The sequence below is a fragment of the Trichomonas vaginalis genome, chromosome I, assembly GCF_026262505.1.
Source record: "Trichomonas vaginalis G3 chromosome I, whole genome shotgun sequence".
NCBI lineage: Eukaryota > Parabasalia > Trichomonadida > Trichomonadidae > Trichomonas > Trichomonas vaginalis.
Window position 1 is genome coordinate 12140153 of NC_067203.1, and position 18120 is coordinate 12158272.

Here is an 18120-nt window from a genome sequence, read left to right on the forward strand (position 1 = left end):
TTCAATGAAATTCACGAACTTTGCAATAAGCTCTTGGTTCGTTATTGAAAGAACATCTGGCTTCTTTCTTCTGGTTCTATTGACTTTTCAGTTTGAATAGAAGGTTTTATATGGGCTTCGTGGACTTCACCCTTGCCATGCACCTTAATGTTGTCGCTTTCTGCATTCGCTAATGGAACCTTTCTTTTCTTACATATATTTTACCATCTTTTACTCTGACTTACGTAATAGAAAGGATGTTGTATTCCTCTTGCGTCATTTAATATAATAGACTCTCGCTCTGATTTTGACAAGCTCATTTTACATCGGTTAAAGTTTTAATTTTGTTTTTTTATCTGCAGTCAAATGACTCAGACAAGCCCTACGCGACAAGACCCAAGGGGTCATAGATGTTGAAGCATTGAAGAAAGAAATTCGTGAGCAAATTTTATCCGAACTGAAGGAACAAAAACAAGAACAAAAGCCAGAGAGACCAAAGAGAAAACTTAGTGAAAAACAACTTGCTGCATTAGCTGCTGGAAGACAAAAGAACCCAAGACTACTGGCGAAAAAAGCTAGAGAAGAAGCTGAAGCAAAAGCTAAAGAAGCTGAAGCAAAGAAAGAGTAAATGGTTTATTTTTATCCGAATTAAATGTATAGACAAATACCTTTATCTGTTGCGTTCAGTAGTGAAAACCCTGACGTCAAAATAAAGGGGAACAGAGTAACGTTTAAGTTTCCAACAGACTGGATTGTGAACATAAATGAAGAGAAGTACATTGGCATAACATCTATGTATATAACACATGCATTTAGAAAGTTGACTTTATACTTCAAGTCGAGATAGAAAATGACGAACAGTCTTTAAGCGCCCAAAAACATTCACATATACAAATACTTTAAAGACGATACAACATTGTTGCAATGTATGATTTCATTTAATGAGATGTTCGAGAAAAAGTTCAACATTGAAGTACAAACTTTACAGCCTTTACGTGAGTTTCTTGCACAACTGAAAGAAGAAGGTAGTCAGCCACAACTTATAGACTTTCATTATGAATTTAATGAAAATGAAGATGGAACTCATGACTGTCAGTTTGTTATATATTCACCATTCAATGAAGTAGCTAAAGAGAAAGAAAATCCATTACGTATAAGGTTTCAAATCTCTGAACCCAATGAAGATTTCAAGAATGTTTTCAATTATGATGCAATGCTTCCGAGGAAAAATGAATTTTCAAAGATTGTAACACCAGGCATTTGGGATAGAAAGCAAGCTATATTATATTCAAACTTAAGTAAGGGAGTTGAAAATGAGTTCATTGGTCATACAAGAACTTCACCACTTCCTAACCCTAAATACTATAAATTAACTGGCTTCAATCGTGAGTTTTGGATAGACATGTTCTCCACTCATGACCATAACTGCCCAGTGTTCTTACCTCCAGACCATAAGGACTGTCTCTACATTGAAGCACAACTCTTAAACTCTACCATCGCAGTATTGTAAATGAACATGGGCTTCGCCCTTGCCGCTAGTTTATTTTTATCACGAATGACCTTCATTGCTGACAAAAATAAATGACCTCATTCATGACCTCATTGCTGACCTCATTCATGACCTCATTGCTGACAAAAATAAATGACCTCAGAACTTCAACTTACGAATAAAGCTTGTTTTAGTCGTTATTGAAAGTTAAACTTTTCAGCAAAGCAAGGTTGACATGACTTACATAAGTCGAATCCAATCTCTTGACCATCATGAAGTGCTTTGTAAAGTTTCATTAAACTGAACTCAGAGTCTTTGTCATATGTTCCAACAGGTATGTGAATGTTCTTATCTTCATTGTAATAGCATTGTATAGCTTCAGGAAACATTTCATTAGCTGTTAAAGCAAGAACGTCTTGTTTTACACCTTTACAACGTGCATGGAATGCAACTTCATTTAAATCGTTAGTGAGTAAGTCTATGTAGGTCTTCTTTCCACAAAATATTGACTTGTATGCTAAACTTTGTTTTCCAGGTGTTATTTCTGCAAAGTCAGAATGAAATTGACCAAGGTTCTTTCCTATAAGTTCGCGACCGTATCTCTTCTTAAACTCTGCTGCAAGCTTTGGTATGTCTTCATTGAAAATATGCATGCTATCACAGTCCTGGTAGAAGATTTGAAGTCCCATATCTTCAGCAGTACAGAATACTTCACACATTATTCTCTTCGACATGACAGAATTTAACACCAAGTGGACAGAAGTTAAAGTGTCTGCAAATGCTTTTCGTTAGCTTGAAAATAGTTTTATCTGAACCATCCAAACCTTCGAACTTCACTATATGGTTGTAGTTTCTGATGGCATATCTTATAGCATCTTTGTCATTTACTATGGTTATTTTTGACTCAATAGGAGATAGAATAGTTTTGCCATAAATACTGTTCAGAATGAGCTTTATATTTTCTTGCAAAGGATTTCCTTCTTTCTTATACTTTAACCTTAACTCAAACAACTTCTTTACTTCATCTCTTATTCTAATATCTCTGTTTCCATCGTAATAGTATCCTTGCAACACTTCACATTTGACACCTTGATATTTTATGAGGTCTTGTAATGTTATATGGTCAACATACATAAACAGCAAGTGTTTGAACTTCTGGGAACGTTAAGTTCTGGATTTAGTTCAGGGTCACAAACTATTAAAGGAAAGTGTCTATGTATTCCAATCTCTGTTATCTTAATGAGAACAAAGAAGCCTGACATAAACTTTTCACCAATGGGTTCCTTTTGGTCGTCATCGAATAAATGTCTCATGAGATACTCTGTGCTTAACATCTCATCCTTCAATACTTTTGGAATTCCTTCTAAAGTATAAATCTTGCTATAGCTGATGGATATAATGAAACAGCGTCGAAGTCAGCAATGAGTTTCTTTTCGCTCTTTTGTTTCATGTTATCTGACAACATACATCTTCCACCTTGAATGCTGAAATAAATTCTCTTGGTTTATTTGAGAGGTCATAAAGATTTCCATTCGGGAAGTACACTCTGTTCTCAAACAATTTGTTAGCAATAGAACAAATACTAACGTAGTCATAAACGTTTAAATCAAACTCTTTCAATATGTCATTGCGGAACTTAACAAAACCTTCTCTTAAAATTCTTACATCTTGTTTGCAGTAAAACGTGCTATATTTTTCTAAGTCGAAGTGGTTTTCATCTATTCTGCAACCTTTGATGGAATCTATGTTTTTCATGAATGTATCTGCATCCTGGATAAACTTACATGCTTCAGAAATGACACCAGTTCTGTTGTCATTTGCTAACAAACACTGCTGTAGTAGTTGTATGGAAATACTTCTTTCGGTCCTGTTTGTAAGTTAAACATAGCAGGAAATAGTTTAAGCTTCTTATTTATAACACTGTAAGAGTCTTTTATAATAATTGCCCGTCCTTTATATAAGCCAGTTATTTGCATTGTTCGTGAACCTTTAATGATGGGAGTTCCTTTCACTTCTGTCATGTGTCTTAAGATGAAGTTTATATCATACTGAGGTTATGGAAATATATTAAACTCTTGTCAGGAAGTCGCTCCAAAAATTCTGTTGCACAGTTCTGACCCCAAATGCTTTCACTCACTGAACCATCTTCACTGTCATAACAGATGTTAAAAGCTTTATGAAAGCCATCGTACTACACTCAAAGTCAGCAAAGAAAACGTGCTCAGGAATGAACTTACATTTAGCTTTATTTACTTCTTTTGACTCTGCTTTCTTCTTCAGTTGTACACAATACTTTGGAGCATATGTCAAATCTTTAAATGGTGCAAGGTTCTGTTTATATAAGTCAGTCGTATATGTGAAAAGTTCTCCATAAGAAATAGGTTCGAAATATTTGCACTCCCACAATGTTTTCATAACATCCCATAGCGGTGTAGTTCTATCCATGCGAACTACATATTTATCTTCTCTCTTTGTATAAATCTTCATCTGTTTCTCAATGTTCATTCCACCACAAGCTTTGAGAATTTCTTTATAGTTCGAATGAAATATGTTGTCATTGGTAATCTTTCATTTAGCATGTAGTGGTCTTCAACAAGAAGTAAGTCAATAGTTCGAACAGTTTTACATTCTTTTGGTATGTATCTCTTTATTTCATTATGTCTTGAGTCATTGAAATAACCAATGGTAACATTAAATGCTATACCTGTTGCGTCAGAAATTTCTTGTACTTTACTTTGAGGAAAGTCTCTAACACGAATGACTTCTCTCATGTGGTCAATAGTTTCTTCATTTACTCCAGCCTGAATGCAAGCATAAACGAAACAATTGTCTTCTGTCATAAGTGTTGCAGTTCTTTTGTTCAGTTCATTGAAGATTTGGTAGCGTTCAAGATTTATAGGTAATGTGCAAAGATACTTCCAGAACTGACCGCTTCTCTTCTTATAAAACTTCTTTTCACCATTATCTTTCCAAAAGCTTTCTATAAGTGCTGGGTTTCCTGTTTGCTTAAGAGCTTCCAAAATGGCTTTCTGGTCATTTGTCAGTGTGCTTTCATCTCTATATGGTCTCTTTTTTGGTTTGCCTTTCTTTACATCTGACATCGTTAAGCCTTCATATTCTGTTAAATCATACATCTTTATTTCGGTAAGATTCTTTATGTTTGTCAAGAAGAAGTCATAGTGCATTTCAACAATACCTGCAGCATTTGCTTCTATCTCTGATATAAAGTTCTCCTTCAAGAGCTGATGTAGTAATGTTCCAATATTATTGAGGTTTAACGTAGAACATTCATACTTTCCACCAAGTTTATAACATACCATCCATCTTGTTGGGAGTTTATTTTAATCTTCTCTAAGAGTCTCATGAAAACCTTACCGAAATGTTTGTGTAAGTAGTCTCTGTTTGGTTCATCTAAAGCTTCGATGTTAAAGTCAATGAGTCTATTGCCTGACTTCACATTTCTCTTCCTATTCTCTTCATCTTTCTTTAACCATCTCTCACCTTCTTTTGGTTTGTCGTCAATGGAACGAATGACATCGTTAGCTTTGCGAACTTGTTCTATAGCACTTTTAAACATCTCTCTTCTCTGTTGTTTCAGTGTGTCGTCTCTCTTTCGTGTTTCACCAACGTTTGCATTTGTTATGTCAAACATTTCTCTTCTTACTTCATGAGGTACTGAACGTCTATGATATAAGTCAATAGCAATGTCATTTAAAGGAAATGCTCTTGCATGGACTTCGTCCTCGCCGCGTTGCGGCTTTATGAACTCATGAATTCTATCATAACTTATTGCACCATTATAGTCATTGAGGATGTCAGCGAGTGCTTTTTTGTTTGTTGCGTAATGCTTTGCAACATCTATATTAGCTTCTGTAAGAAGTTGTTTTATTTCCGAGTGTTCTAACTTAGACAACTTCCGATACATCTTTAGTAGGAAATAAAAAAATATTTTTTTAAAAAATTAGATTACATTTTTAAGTTATTTTTCAAAATAATTTAATATTTTTATTTTAATGAAACACATGCAAGATTGCAAGTTCTTTTCATACAATGCTCTCGCTAATGCCATCAAGAATGAGTTCAATAATGCTTCAAATGTTAATGTTATCTTTAACAAGAAGTTTGTGAAAGAATCTAAGTTCGGTCAGTATGTCAGACCATTAGCTATCGTCATTGACCGCAAACGTTATACTTCACAAGAGTTAGCAGTAGTTTTGAAACAAAAGAGTTTCTTCGTGAATGTCAAAGATACTCATTATACTGTCATAAAGAACTCTAACATTGACTTCTCAGTATTGCTATGAATCTTTCCGAACAGAAAGAATATAAGAAGGGTGAAACAAATGTGAAATATTATCCTTCATCTCTGAAGACAATAACGAACAAAATGTTATACAGAAATTCTTACCAAAGGTTGAAGAAGCTTCTATTGACATTGACGAAGGAAGTGAAATGGTTGAAGAAATAGACCCTGAAGCTATTTAAGCAAAAAAATATTTTTGGTTAGTCTTCATATCGATATTTTACAACAATTCCCCAATGTATAAACTTTTCATACGCTTTTTCATAAGCTTTGTATGTCTTCAGAAATTTTGCATAATCTTTTACATGTTGTTCGTTCTCTTCTTCTGTCATGAGTTCCGAATATTCTAAATTCATGTTCTTTCATATGAGATAAAATTTTATAAAAAAATAAAATTAGCTTAGATTTTCATTCTTCCTCTTTGAAGTTATCGAAATATTCTGTTATTTTTTCCTTCAGTAATGGTAAGTCTTCTTTGAATGTAAGTATTGTGCAACCTTTGATGTCATAGTGTGTTTGAGGAAGAGTACTTTTGACAATTTCCTTTATTTGCTCATTCGGTGTCATTGAAATCGGTAAGTTTTCACGATAGAACCAGTTTCTATCAGATTTATATATCTTAGCTAAGTCATAAAAGCTCTTGTTGTTTCTTCTCACTAAATGCAACATAACCATATCTTTATCTTCTTCATTTTCCATCTCTTCAGTATATATCATATACTTATAACTCTTTTCCTTTCCTTTTGGTACTGAACGCGGTATTCTTTTCTGTATGCTTTTGTCTTTGGATTCAATGACTTCATCTTTTGCTTGAAGTTTCTTTTCCATCTCTCACGTTCTGCTTTATATAGTTCATCTAACATCATGAAAATATAACAAGCATAACGAGGTGAAGCCCACATTGCTACAGCATTTACGAGAAGTCTATGAACATAATAACCTTTCAAACCAGGAGCCAAATTCTTGCGATTTTCGTACGGAATCTCTTCTCTCGGTTTTCCGAGGGAAGCAATCATATGAGGAAATTCTTCTAAAAGTTCTTTTGTCTGTTGGTTTTCAAACCAATGATATGCTTGCTTTGTAGAACGAAGAGCATTCATTATACTTTGCATTTGGTACATGTCATCTTTGACTGAACGAATGAGGCGTAACTGTTTGTTATACTGTATGTACTCGTATTCTTCATTTATGACTTCATGAACGATAGCAGTTGTTGTGTTCTCTGATGTTGACATTACTGTCTTTACATACAAAATAAAAAAATAAATAAAAATAAAATTAGCGTTATTTTTTCTGAGATAAACACTATTTCTTCACAACATTAAATTTTATCCTGTATGAAATGACTTTAAAAAGATTATTGACTGACTTCGAATACTATCTCATTGACGCACTGACAGACCCTCAAAACTGTGTTGAAAGTTCTTTAAGCTTTAAGATTGAAGGTACGACGCATTTTGTCTTCACTTACGTATTGAAAGAATATGACCGTTATCATAACGAAGTGAATCAAACACTAATAAAATTTGTAGATAAAAAATTGGTTAACAATGAATATTTTAAACGTGAAGACCCAAACACTGCTGGAGATGATGAAGAATACAGACAAGTTATTGAAAAAAATAACGCAAGATTAGATGCAATAGAAAAGAAGTTTAATGAATGTCTTACAAACACGTATGAATATCTTATGCGGTGGGAAGCCAGATGGAAATAAATTTACGTCAAATATGCAATTTATAAAATCTTATGTCGACAGGCTACGTAGCACAGTGGTCTAAGGTGGTGTTATGGGGGTTAGGGTCTGTGGTTCGAACCGCGACAGCGCCGTATTTTCTTATTTTCTTTGTTTGTCTTGTTTGTCGTGAATAAAAAGTGTCATAAAAGTGCTCTATCTTCCACGGGAATAAATAAAAAATTTACTTTATTTCTTCTTTATTTCTTTGTTCCCGTGGAAGAAGGGTTTTGCTGTTTTTCTCAGCCGAAATCAATGATTTTTTCATTTTTGGAATCCTTAGCGAATGAGGAATCTTTTCTCTCGTGGAAGCTTTGACCAAAAATATAATTGAGGTGAAGAGGTGAGATCTCACCTGTTTTTTCACCTCTTTTTTCACCTCTTTTTTCACAAGCGTTTTACATGAATTGTACGATGTATATTTGAAATCCTAAACAATTTCGTAGCTTCTATTTCTTCTGTCAGTATGTCAAAAGTTTTAACAATACCGAAGGTTTCTTTATACTTCTTCTTGACGTCAGACAGAAGGAAATCTTCTGCTGTTGGATAGTTTTTGTTCAGAAATGCTAACATGTCCATTTTATCTTCTGCTGGCTTTTCTGCTTCTTTCTTTAAGTCTGCATAGTCGTTTCGCATACGTTCTATCTCTTTGACTGAGTAGTTATATTTTCTTATTCCTGCTTTACATTTTGAACATTGCGGTTCATTTTTGCGTTATACATTGAAATAAAACCAGCTAAAACAACTAAAGCGTCAATTGCTCTCTTCATCTCAAACATAGCGGGTCTTATTTGTTCGTTCCATACTTTGCCTCTTCTATCTTTATCTCTTATTTCCCAAACACATTTTGCAACTAATGAAACAAAGTTATCGTAAGTCTTAAACTCCTCAGATTTATATATGTCAGAAATGTTTTTATAAACCATGTCGCAATCTTTGTCCATAACTTTATGGTTGCAATGAAAACCAAGGAATTCATAATTTACTTTACGTATGAACTTCTTTATTTCTACTGAATCAGTAACTTTAACTTCAATTTCGTCGAATTCAGGAATAGTTAGTTTTTGCTGTTGGATTTCAGGCAATTTGGGTAAATGGTCAATAATGTCCTGCATTTCATAAAGATATTCTTCATTTTCTTCATCCTGTGCGGTACAGTCTAAATTACTTGTTAAAAGTTCTTGCTTTATTCTTTGTATTTCTGTTTCGAAAGTAAATGAAGAAGGAATGAAGTTTTTCATCTCTACTAACATAGATGTTGGATTCATGACTAACGAGTTTGGTGCTGTTGTTTGAATTGTTGTTGTGCCGATTGTTGAAATCATATCTTTTATACAAAATAAAAAAATAAATAAAAATAAAACTAACTTTATTTTTTCTGTCTTAAGGAAATTCATGAAAATTCACGGGGGTGAAAAAACAGGTGAAAAAACAGGTGAGATCTCACCTCTTCACCTAAACATTATTTTTGGTGAAAAATGACCAAATTTCATGAATTTTCACAAAAGACCAAAAATAAACGCTTTACATGTATTTTTCAGCAACTTCGTCAAATAATTTTATAGCTTTATCTATCTCATCTACTTCAAACGTTTCTTTACCTTTCATGGGAGCACCATACCTTTTCTCAAACTTTTCAAGTAGTTCTGTTTCTGCAGCTCTCATATCATTAACGAACACAACCTTGACTCTATTGACTGTAGAGTCATATCTTTGAGTTATATTATATGTTCTTCCTATCTTATATCTCTTTGTATTGAAGTCCTTCGGTTTCTGAACGATGTAAAGTAAGCCTTCACTGCAACGTTCTGAGTCGAATGAACCATAAGTTATGAAGTTATATCCAACAACTGGGTCAATCCATAACAAAACTATTGGTATAAGACTTTTGTCAATGAGATATGCTCTTGTTCCATGAAATGCTACTGATATCATAAGCTCAGGATTTCTTGTCAAAATTTTCTGAGTTGAAGCATTTCTAACCCAGTCGTTTGTTTTCTTTCCAGATGGTGTTATAATGTCTGACAAAGAATATTTGTTGTATTTCTTTGAGTATCTTACGTTTAAATCACCTATTCTAACCACTTTGGTGTCATTGTCTATCTTTCTAACTGTTTCAAACTCAATGTTTGACATATACTGTCTTTACATACAAAATAAAAATTTTTCTTAGAAAAAATTAGCGTTATTTTTCTTTCATAAGGAAATGTCAAAATTCATGATTTTCGAGAGTTTTAGACCATGTTAGAAATGAGGTTAGAAACGTGTTAGATCTAACATTCTACATAAAATTATTTTTTATTTTTTCTATCTTAAGGAAATTCATGAGAATTCATGAGTTTTTGACGAAGTGCAAAAGTTCACTTCGTGTCATAATGCAAAAAAATAATGCTGAAAACACACAAAATTCATGAGTTTTTGACGAAGTGCAAAAGTTCACTTCGTGTCATAATGCAAAAAAATAATGCTGAAAACACACAAAATTCATGAGTTTTTGACGAAGTGCAAAAGTTCACTTCGTGTCATAATGCAAAAAAATAATGCTGAAAACACACAAAATTCATGAGTTTTGTGTGTTTTAGACCATGTTAGAAAACAGGTGAGATCTCACCTCTTCACCTAAAAATATTTTTGTCTGATTTACATCTAATGAAAAAGTTTAGAAGAATTTTCTTATTCTTTCTGGCATATTTTTGTCTTTCCAGTACTCCCGCTCTAATGGTCCCAGATGTGTTGGCTTTGACTCTCTCAAGTTCTTAGATGGTATAACATCTTCAACACCTCCTTCATATCTTACTTTATAAGTGTCATCGTTTATGTTGTAGTCAAGTATTTCAATAACCACTCCTCGCTTTGCTTCGTCAATGGTTTCAGCAAGTTTGCCATTACTACTTTCGACTAATTTATGCGAGGATAAAACGCAATAGAGTCGTCAGCAGCTTTTATAAGATATCCATTACCTTGCGTAGAGTCTACGATATAATAATTTCGACTTAACCTTAAACGTTTCTTTGTCAACGGTTTGTCGTCAAGAACTACACGAACTTTTGTACCAGGAATGAGGGTAAATTGTGTTGAATTTCTGATATTTTGTGTTTGGCTTCGTTTCTTTTGTATATACTTTTCTTCTTGTTGTTGTGTCATTGAATTTGGTGTATGTCCTGTTGTAGAATTGTTGAGGAATTATATACTTCGAGAAAATGTTTCATTGTTTCTTCGGTAAAGTCTCGCTCTTGTTTAAATCTCTGAGCGTCTTATGAAGCGGTTTATGATGCCGAGTATGTTATGGTTATGGTCTTCAGTAGTGTAGTGAGTTATGTTATGCTTAATGAGAAATTCTGTGATTTCATTGCTGAGGTATGCACTGTCTTGGTCTGATGTTAAAGTACTTGGGTTATGTTCTGCCACGAACGTCTGCAAAACTCTTAAAACTTCACGAGTTCCTTTATTTTTCATTATATACGCAAAAGCTTTGCGAGTGTTAACATTAATGAAGATGAGGAATGGTTTATGTCCTCCTTTTCTGCTTTGAATGAGAGTGTCAAATTGGTATGCGTCAGGAGTGTTGGAGTAAATTGGTAAAAAGTAGTCGTAAGGGTTTATTTTTGTTTGATGTACAACATTTTTGTCAAAGAACCTTTTCACTTCAGCTCTGTTAGTAAATCCCCAACTCTTTGCAGCTTCATTGAACTTCTTAAATGACCTCCATGGATGTTGTTCGAATACTTCTTTCAAGCTCATTTATGTAAAGTTAAAGATTTTATTCTAGGCTCAAGCGCGTTCATTGAACGCGGTACCATGCAAATACAGTCACAAATGGTGGCATGTAATCTGCACCCAAGCCTGTTGGATTTGTTGTGAAAGTGTGTGGAATGATTTCCTGTGGTTCCACAGAAAATACCTGCGCTTGAATCTACTGGGTCACTTGAAATATCATATCTATTCATTCCCTGTCTATCCGAACCTGCTGCAAGATTTGTATAACCTCTTTTTGTTATTGAATGTGAATGACTACCTGTTGTGTTTGTAGTTCCTGTGTGAGTGTGTGATGGAAGGTTTGCTTCTTTAATTTTCTTCGAACCTCCTGTTTGCTTTGAAGAGTTAGCACAGTATAAGAATTTGTCTACAATCTGCTGCCATGTACCAAAACCTAAAACTGTTGCTGGATTTGTTGAGTTCATTGAAGTATAAATAGAGCCTATAGGATATAATGTTTGAAGAATCTGAGTCTTTAATGTTTGAAGCTCTGTTTTGTCTGCTTTCTTGTCATATAAATCTTGAGCAGTGAATTTAATATTATGTTCATCCTTCATGACATAAACATCTTTACATCTAATGTTTCTCATCGTCGTTATGTCGTCATCCGATGTTAAACCTTGTGGAAAGTTAGGAGGTTTACAATATAATGCATCCCCACCAGTTCCTTCAACCGTTCCTTCAATACTTTCTATAGCAACAGTTGTGAAGAAATCATGTGTATGGTTCTTGTCTGCTTTTTATCTAACATTGCTGGTAGTTCATATGTTTCAAAGTTTCTGACATGACCTTTGATATTTATACATTTGTTATTTAAGGAGTTTAGTGTATCTTTTACGCTTGTACTTGGATTCTCTAAAGGTGCACTTGAACCAAGGGTATAGTTCAATATTATGTCGTCTGCTCTAACAGTTGAGAAGGAGTTATGTGTATGATTTTTGTCAGCTTTACTATTTAATGTAGCTTGAAGTTCATTTATATCGGAGATGTTGTGTTTATGAGATTTCAAAACTTTGTTCATTGCTTCGAGTTCAACTTTGTCAGCTTTACTTTTAATAGCATCTTCAAACGTTATTTTTGACTTAACTCTCAAAGTAAATCTTGGTTCAACTAATACACCGTTAACATTGAAAGTAGAGGCATAAATTTCACCGGTATAACCAAATGCTTCTGGTGCTTTAGCTACATCATACTGTACAGTACAGCTTATGTCATAACCTTTAGCACGAATGTATTTATATCTTCTTTCATTAACATTTTTGTCTTCGCTTCATCACTTCGTGTTAAATATCCATGGTAGTCCGTTATAATCTGTTCGTCTGAAGTTATATAATGAACATGGTTTTTATCTGCTTTACTATTTAATGTAGCTTGAAGTTCATTTATATCGGAGATATTGTGTTTATGAGATTTCAAAACTTTGTTCATTGCGTCAAGTTCATTTTTATCTGCTTTACTATTTAATGTAGCTTGAAGTTCATTTATATCGGAGATATTGTGTTTATGTTCTTTATCTGCTTTTTCGGCTAATTTCTCTTCTATCTCATTTATTTCAAGTTCATGCCTACCACCACCTCCCGAAGAAGTATTTTTCTTCAGCTCTTGAAGAACGTCCACTTCGCCATCTTTGGTGTCAATAATGAGACTTTGAGTTAAAACCTTTCCTGTCTTAATGGATGTTTGTAAAACTTCTTCTTCACCGTGTTCGGGGTCATGGTCGTCATCATATCTTGTGAAATCAGAGATGTTGTCATACATTAAGCATATCTGTCTCAAAAGTTCTGCTATTTGAAACTGGAACGAAAGATATACAGAACTTTCATCATCTCCTAAAGTCAAGTCTGCTTTCTTAAGTATTTCTTGAATGTATGCAATGAGAACAGAGTACCTTGGAAAATATTCGAACAATATTTCATTAGCTGTTGGTTTTGGTGGTTCTTCTGGAGTTTCTGCATCTCTTGACTTCAATGCTCTTGCTCTCAAAGACCTAAATGTTAGAGCACCGGGTTTTACAAAGGACTTTATAAATGCTTTAATAGTTCCTGGTAAGTTATTGTTAGCATTAAGTAAGTTCCTTATGCTTCCATCATGTACGTCCATAGCACTATGTAAAAAATCTATACTTTTCTTGTAGTCAGCAATAGACTGACTGTGATTTTTTAAAGATTTGTCAATACCTTTAAGCCAATCTTCATGCATGTCTGATACTGAGCCAAGAATATCATTTGCTTCCTTTAGTGTATTTTGTGCTTCTCGTAAAGTATCCAATCCCGTACGTGCATTGTTTGCTATACGTCTTACAGTATCTATTTGACTCCTTGTTTCTTGCATCCAACCAGATAAAGTTTTAATAGTATCCGAACCATTTGAAATGAAGTTCAAAGCATTTTTAACGTCATCTAAAGCTTCTTCACCAAGTACTGCCCATATCTTTCCGATTTGGTATTGAAGAACTCCATATGAAGCAGCTGTTAAACCAGTATTTATAAGGTCCCATATCCATGATTTAGCAGTTTTTCCATCCTTTCCATCCTTTCCATCCAAACCGTTTTCGCCTTGAGGTCCTTGTATTCCTTGTATTCCTTGTATTCCTTGTATTCCTTGTATTCCTTGTGGTCCTTGTATTCCTTGTGGTCCGGTGTCACCCTTCTCTCCTTTCAGTTCATCTTTATGTTCGTTATAATATTCTAATGTCATAAGGTGTACATCATTACTGCTACCAGCAACGCCGAGAATTTGTTTCTCATTCATGACTAAATTCTTTAGGCATTTAATGTTGTCGTCAAATCGAAAGCTTTTTAACAATTCAATGAGAACATTTAATACTTTCACTATTGAGGCATCTACTGTAGAATTTATATATTGCACCGTTCCATCATTTATGATGGGAACCTTGCTTGTTGTAATGAATGGGTCATAAGTGTTAAAAGTATCGAAATCAATGACTTTTTTAGTTTTTCCATCGTCAATGACTAAATCATTGCCTTCAATGGTTAAAGTTGAGTTTTCGTTTACTAGTTCATGTGCTCTTCTTGCTTCATTTGTTTCATACGCATATGCAGCAATAGTCATATTTTAATGAGAATAAAATGTTGTTCTATTTGCAAAGTACAGACCCAAACGAATACGGGACAGTAAAGCTACAAACAAACTTAGGTCTTCAGAATGAAGCGCTTGCTTTCAGAGTTGTTGACTTAATACTATTGCTTCATTCGTTATAACTGACGAAACAGATTTCATAGAGATTGAAATAGATGACAAAAGAAGTTTTATAACATTTCCTAACAGAGCAGAGTATAGAATAGATAAAATTGCTGGAGTCATAGATACTCTCATAAATGAAAGAAACTATTGACAACATAGATGTCGAACTCTCTTCTGAGGGAACATTGAAGTTCAGTAGCAAGAAAGAGTTCAAGATAACACGAATGAGTCATAGAGTTCAACTTCTTTTAGGAGCATACCATATGACATTTCCTTTGAAAAGTGTTGACAAAACGATTGAGATGAAATCTGTTCCATACGTATGTTATGGCAATTGTTTATACATTGAGTCTAAAATAGCTAATGTCACAGGTATTTCAGGAGTTAATAGTAAAGGTTCAGTAGAATATAAATCCTTCTGTTATGCAGTCAATTCAATGTTCATTCCAAACGTTCCTGTCATAGCAACTCATTTAGGTAAATGGGTTCGCATTAGTCCTCATAATTTGAAAGACATGCAATTCAGACTTGTTGACTTTCAAGGAGAGCCTGTAGAACTGAAGGCACCAGTGCGAATGACTGTTGAAGTTGACTTTTTAGAAAATATTAAATGCAACAGCTTACAAGAGAACTCAGAGCTAAAAATATAAAGTATGAATGTTATGTATTAGGTCATGAACTTTGGTTGTTGCTGTTTGATGAAACAAATGAGTTAGTTATGTCAGTCAAGAGAACAGAAAAATATTGTGTTAGTGAAAACTGCACCAAGTCAATAAGATTAGGTTTGCATTATGAAGATGAGTTCGATACTGTTGAAGAAGTTTTGGACAGATATTACAAATTGCTTTAATTTACTAAAACATATTTCAAGCAAAGTTTATATTCTGTTGAAAGTTTTGTATACTCGTTCGAATATTTATACTTAAACTCAACTCCTGTAGTTCCTGGTGTTTCAATGATGCGGATGTTACCTATTTTCATGAATAGTGGAGTTTGACCACAGCATTCGATTTCAGGGTCGAGATAGTCAATGACACATTGTTTCCCTGTTATTCGTGATATAACATTTTCAAGGTCCTCCTTTGTTAGAATTATTTGGTTCTTGCTTATAAGATTTGTCAAAAGCTTCTTATCGTCTTTGAGTAAAATTGTTTGGTATAACTGAAGAAGGTAATGGTCTACGTTATCTGAAGGATTTGTTTGAACATTTGTGTAAGGGTTGTCGTTGGCTTCTCTTGAAAGAATTTGGTCCAGTGGTGGATACTCTAACTTAACATCTGATGTAGCGTTAGCGTTTGAAGCTGAGTTTAAATTCACGGATTTCAGTTCTGGTTCTTTTTCTTTCAAACACTCTGAACTATAGTTCTTTATGACAATATTGTTTGTCGTTCGTGAGTCAACATTTGATGTTGGTTCAATTGGAACATTAACGGCACCAGCTAAGATGGATTTGCTTCTCATTTCATATAGAATAAAAACCTTTTATATGTATGAAATGAACAATATACTCGACAAGGGTTTGAATGTAAAGCTAACGAATGAAAATATTGTTGAATTCACTGAGACAGGTGCTGTGTATAAAGATGTAGAACTACTGAACAAAAGAGCTAAGGGAAGAAGCAGGAACATGAACAAAGGGTGGAAGCCTATAAAAATTTATGTCAATGATGGCTCAGGAGGTTCAAACATAAAGTATGCAGAAAGTTATAGAGTTTATGCTCTCAAAGGTGAAAAGCCTTCATTTAAGAACAGCTATTCTAACGCATATCCTCAAAAGCTAACGGATGGGGAAGTGGATGATATGAATGACAGCAAAAATATTAACAGAAATGGCGACAGAGATGCATGGAATTTGTTTACCATCAGTCAATTGAAGGTTAAACTTTAAAACAATGTTGGTCGTTCCCATGGAATATTTTTGACTTTAATGGTATTAGTCATGATATGAATCTCAAGGTATGAACGAGGAGAGATGAGAGACTTATATGCTTCCCAAATTTCTTCAAAAGGTAATGTTATACCTGACTGTTTCCAAATGAGTTCAATATCATAGCGTGAGAAACCTTGAAAGATAACGAAGTCAGTTATGAGACGTTTTATGTTTAAAGCTAAAAACCTCCATGTTTGCATAAGTATTGCTACAGTTAAGTGGTAATGTCTGACTTTAGTTATGATGTTAGCTAATGGTGAGTCTGGTTTTGACACTAAACCTTTTCCGGCGAAGTCGTCGCAAACGAGCAGAGTGTTTGAAGGATACTTTTTGAAGGGGTATTTTGAAAGTTTTGACAGAATGTAGTTTGTAAGTCGTTTCATATCGTAAACTCCTGAGTACTGACGTAAGTGGTGTTTGTCAATAATTCTTTCCATCTCCTCAGAAGTCTTTTGCATTCCTGACTGTATAAATTCAACGATGGCATAATATTTCCTCTTACGTCGAATGTAACGTTGAAGAAATTCAATGAGTTCACTGTCTGGAACTTTAACGACAGAGGCTTGAACTTTTGACATAAATGTTTTCGCTGTTGAGTCCATAGAGTCTGAAGTTGCTGATATAATGATTTGGTCATAATATGAGTCATTTCCTAAACGTTCTGTTATGAGTATATGACGAATGAGGTTAAATGTCTTACCTGAACCCATCTTTCCACAATAGAAATAAACACCATTTGAACAGAACTCATAGTCCTTACTGAAAGGAAGAATGAGAGAAGAGTTAAGTTTGTCTGTAGTTTCATTCATGTCTTCATCTACGTCATGTATTAAATGCTTCATTTTATCTCCATTAAAAATGCAAGTCAGAAATATTCAGAACATAGCACCGAGTCTAACTGACAAGAGTATAAAGATATACTATGAACACGTTATGATGAAACCAACCAAAATTCAAGAAAGTCAGTATACTTATGAATATCCAAGACACTGGGTAGAGTATGTAGGAGGTGAGAAAGCTATTGAAATCAGACAGGTTCGAAGTATTCCAGCAGGAAGAACAATATTATTGAAGAACTTTAATGTTTTGAGATATAATGATGAAACAAAGAAGCAAGATAGTTTCCCTGTTGCTGTGTATGTGAACTTAGATACAGGAGATGACATGAAAGTTTTTAACACAAAGCTTCAAACGGTAGTGAGAGAACAACTGACTGCGGAAGGACATCCATTACCTTCAGAAGTTACCATAGCATATAATTTTGAAACAAACTCAATAGATTTTAAAGTCATCTCTGCAAAGAAGTCAGGTTTTACATTTAATGAAGCAGATGTATATTCGAATGAAAACTTCAAAGCTATTGCATGGTTAGATAATGACGATTGCTTTAAGAAAATATTTAAATACAGTGACTCAACGATGTCAATAGATGACCTTCGTGGAATGTTACCATCGACGTTTACAGTAGAAGGTTCAGCAGGATTGCTTACAAGATTGTCAATTGGTGGTATTTGGTCTCGTGAGAACATTGTTATAAAATCCAGTATAAGTGAATTTGCTGAAGAATCTATATTATGTCTTTCAAACTACATGTATTCGCCGCCGAAGCATTATAGTATAACAAACTTTGTCAGTAAGTTTAACATAAGACTTGTCGAACCTTCTTCAATGAAAGATGTTGTGCTACCAAAGATGGAAAGGATGGACTCATTATTGAGATGATT

General features: G+C 34.1%; 11 protein-coding genes and 5 pseudogenes across 16 annotated transcripts, besides 1 other annotated feature; 5 read left to right on the forward strand and 11 right to left on the reverse strand.

Moving 5' to 3' along the window:
• Positions 1 to 18088: part of a mobile genetic element that runs on past the window's edge.
• TVAGG3_0972880 (uncharacterized protein) lies at positions 362 to 607 on the forward strand (the record flags this gene model as incomplete). The annotated part of the gene is made up of 1 exon (XM_051253746.1): positions 362 to 607. A coding segment is annotated over one exon (246 nt), but the record flags the coding sequence as incomplete, so codon positions are not given.
• Positions 935 to 1489, forward strand: TVAGG3_0972890 (uncharacterized protein; the record flags this gene model as incomplete). Its single annotated transcript, XM_051253747.1, has 1 exon — positions 935 to 1489. A coding segment is annotated over one exon (555 nt), but the record flags the coding sequence as incomplete, so codon positions are not given.
• On the reverse strand, positions 1628 to 2202 carry TVAGG3_0972900 (annotated as a pseudogene). The gene has a single exon. A coding segment is annotated over exon 1 (575 nt).
• Positions 3055 to 4788, reverse strand: TVAGG3_0972910 (annotated as a pseudogene). The gene has a single exon. A coding segment is annotated over exon 1 (1734 nt).
• On the reverse strand, positions 4926 to 5393 carry TVAGG3_0972920 (organellar and viral DNA polymerase type B; the record flags this gene model as incomplete). The annotated part of the gene is made up of 1 exon (XM_051253748.1): positions 4926 to 5393. A coding segment is annotated over one exon (468 nt), but the record flags the coding sequence as incomplete, so codon positions are not given.
• Positions 6180 to 7006, reverse strand: TVAGG3_0972930 (annotated as a pseudogene). Its single transcript has one exon. A coding segment is annotated over exon 1 (827 nt).
• TVAGG3_0972940 (uncharacterized protein) lies at positions 7069 to 7488 on the forward strand (the record flags this gene model as incomplete). Its single annotated transcript, XM_051253749.1, has 1 exon — positions 7069 to 7488. A coding segment is annotated over one exon (420 nt), but the record flags the coding sequence as incomplete, so codon positions are not given.
• On the reverse strand, positions 8252 to 8831 carry TVAGG3_0972950 (organellar and viral DNA polymerase type B; the record flags this gene model as incomplete). Its single annotated transcript, XM_051253750.1, has 1 exon — positions 8252 to 8831. A coding segment is annotated over one exon (580 nt), but the record flags the coding sequence as incomplete, so codon positions are not given.
• On the reverse strand, positions 10399 to 11247 carry TVAGG3_0972960 (annotated as a pseudogene). The gene has a single exon. A coding segment is annotated over exon 1 (849 nt).
• On the reverse strand, positions 11288 to 11639 carry TVAGG3_0972970 (phage tail repeat-like family; the record flags this gene model as incomplete). The annotated part of the gene is made up of 1 exon (XM_051253751.1): positions 11288 to 11639. A coding segment is annotated over one exon (352 nt), but the record flags the coding sequence as incomplete, so codon positions are not given.
• Positions 11779 to 13020, reverse strand: TVAGG3_0972980 (annotated as a pseudogene). The gene has a single exon. A coding segment is annotated over exon 1 (1242 nt).
• On the reverse strand, positions 13226 to 14013 carry TVAGG3_0972990 (organellar and viral DNA polymerase type B; the record flags this gene model as incomplete). The annotated part of the gene is made up of 1 exon (XM_051253752.1): positions 13226 to 14013. A coding segment is annotated over one exon (788 nt), but the record flags the coding sequence as incomplete, so codon positions are not given.
• TVAGG3_0973000 (uncharacterized protein) lies at positions 14763 to 15116 on the forward strand (the record flags this gene model as incomplete). The annotated part of the gene is made up of 1 exon (XM_051253753.1): positions 14763 to 15116. A coding segment is annotated over one exon (354 nt), but the record flags the coding sequence as incomplete, so codon positions are not given.
• On the reverse strand, positions 15313 to 15927 carry TVAGG3_0973010 (uncharacterized protein; the record flags this gene model as incomplete). The annotated part of the gene is made up of 1 exon (XM_051253754.1): positions 15313 to 15927. The coding sequence occupies one exon, from the start codon at positions 15925 to 15927 to the stop codon at positions 15313 to 15315; it is 615 nt and encodes a 204-aa protein (XP_051079328.1).
• Positions 16351 to 17205, reverse strand: TVAGG3_0973020 (protein of unknown function, DUF4106 family; the record flags this gene model as incomplete). Its single annotated transcript, XM_051253755.1, has 1 exon — positions 16351 to 17205. The coding sequence occupies one exon, from the start codon at positions 17203 to 17205 to the stop codon at positions 16351 to 16353; it is 855 nt and encodes a 284-aa protein (XP_051079329.1).
• Positions 17255 to 17890, forward strand: TVAGG3_0973030 (uncharacterized protein; the record flags this gene model as incomplete). The annotated part of the gene is made up of 1 exon (XM_051253756.1): positions 17255 to 17890. A coding segment is annotated over one exon (636 nt), but the record flags the coding sequence as incomplete, so codon positions are not given.
• Positions 18089 to 18120: the final 32 nt, after the last annotated feature.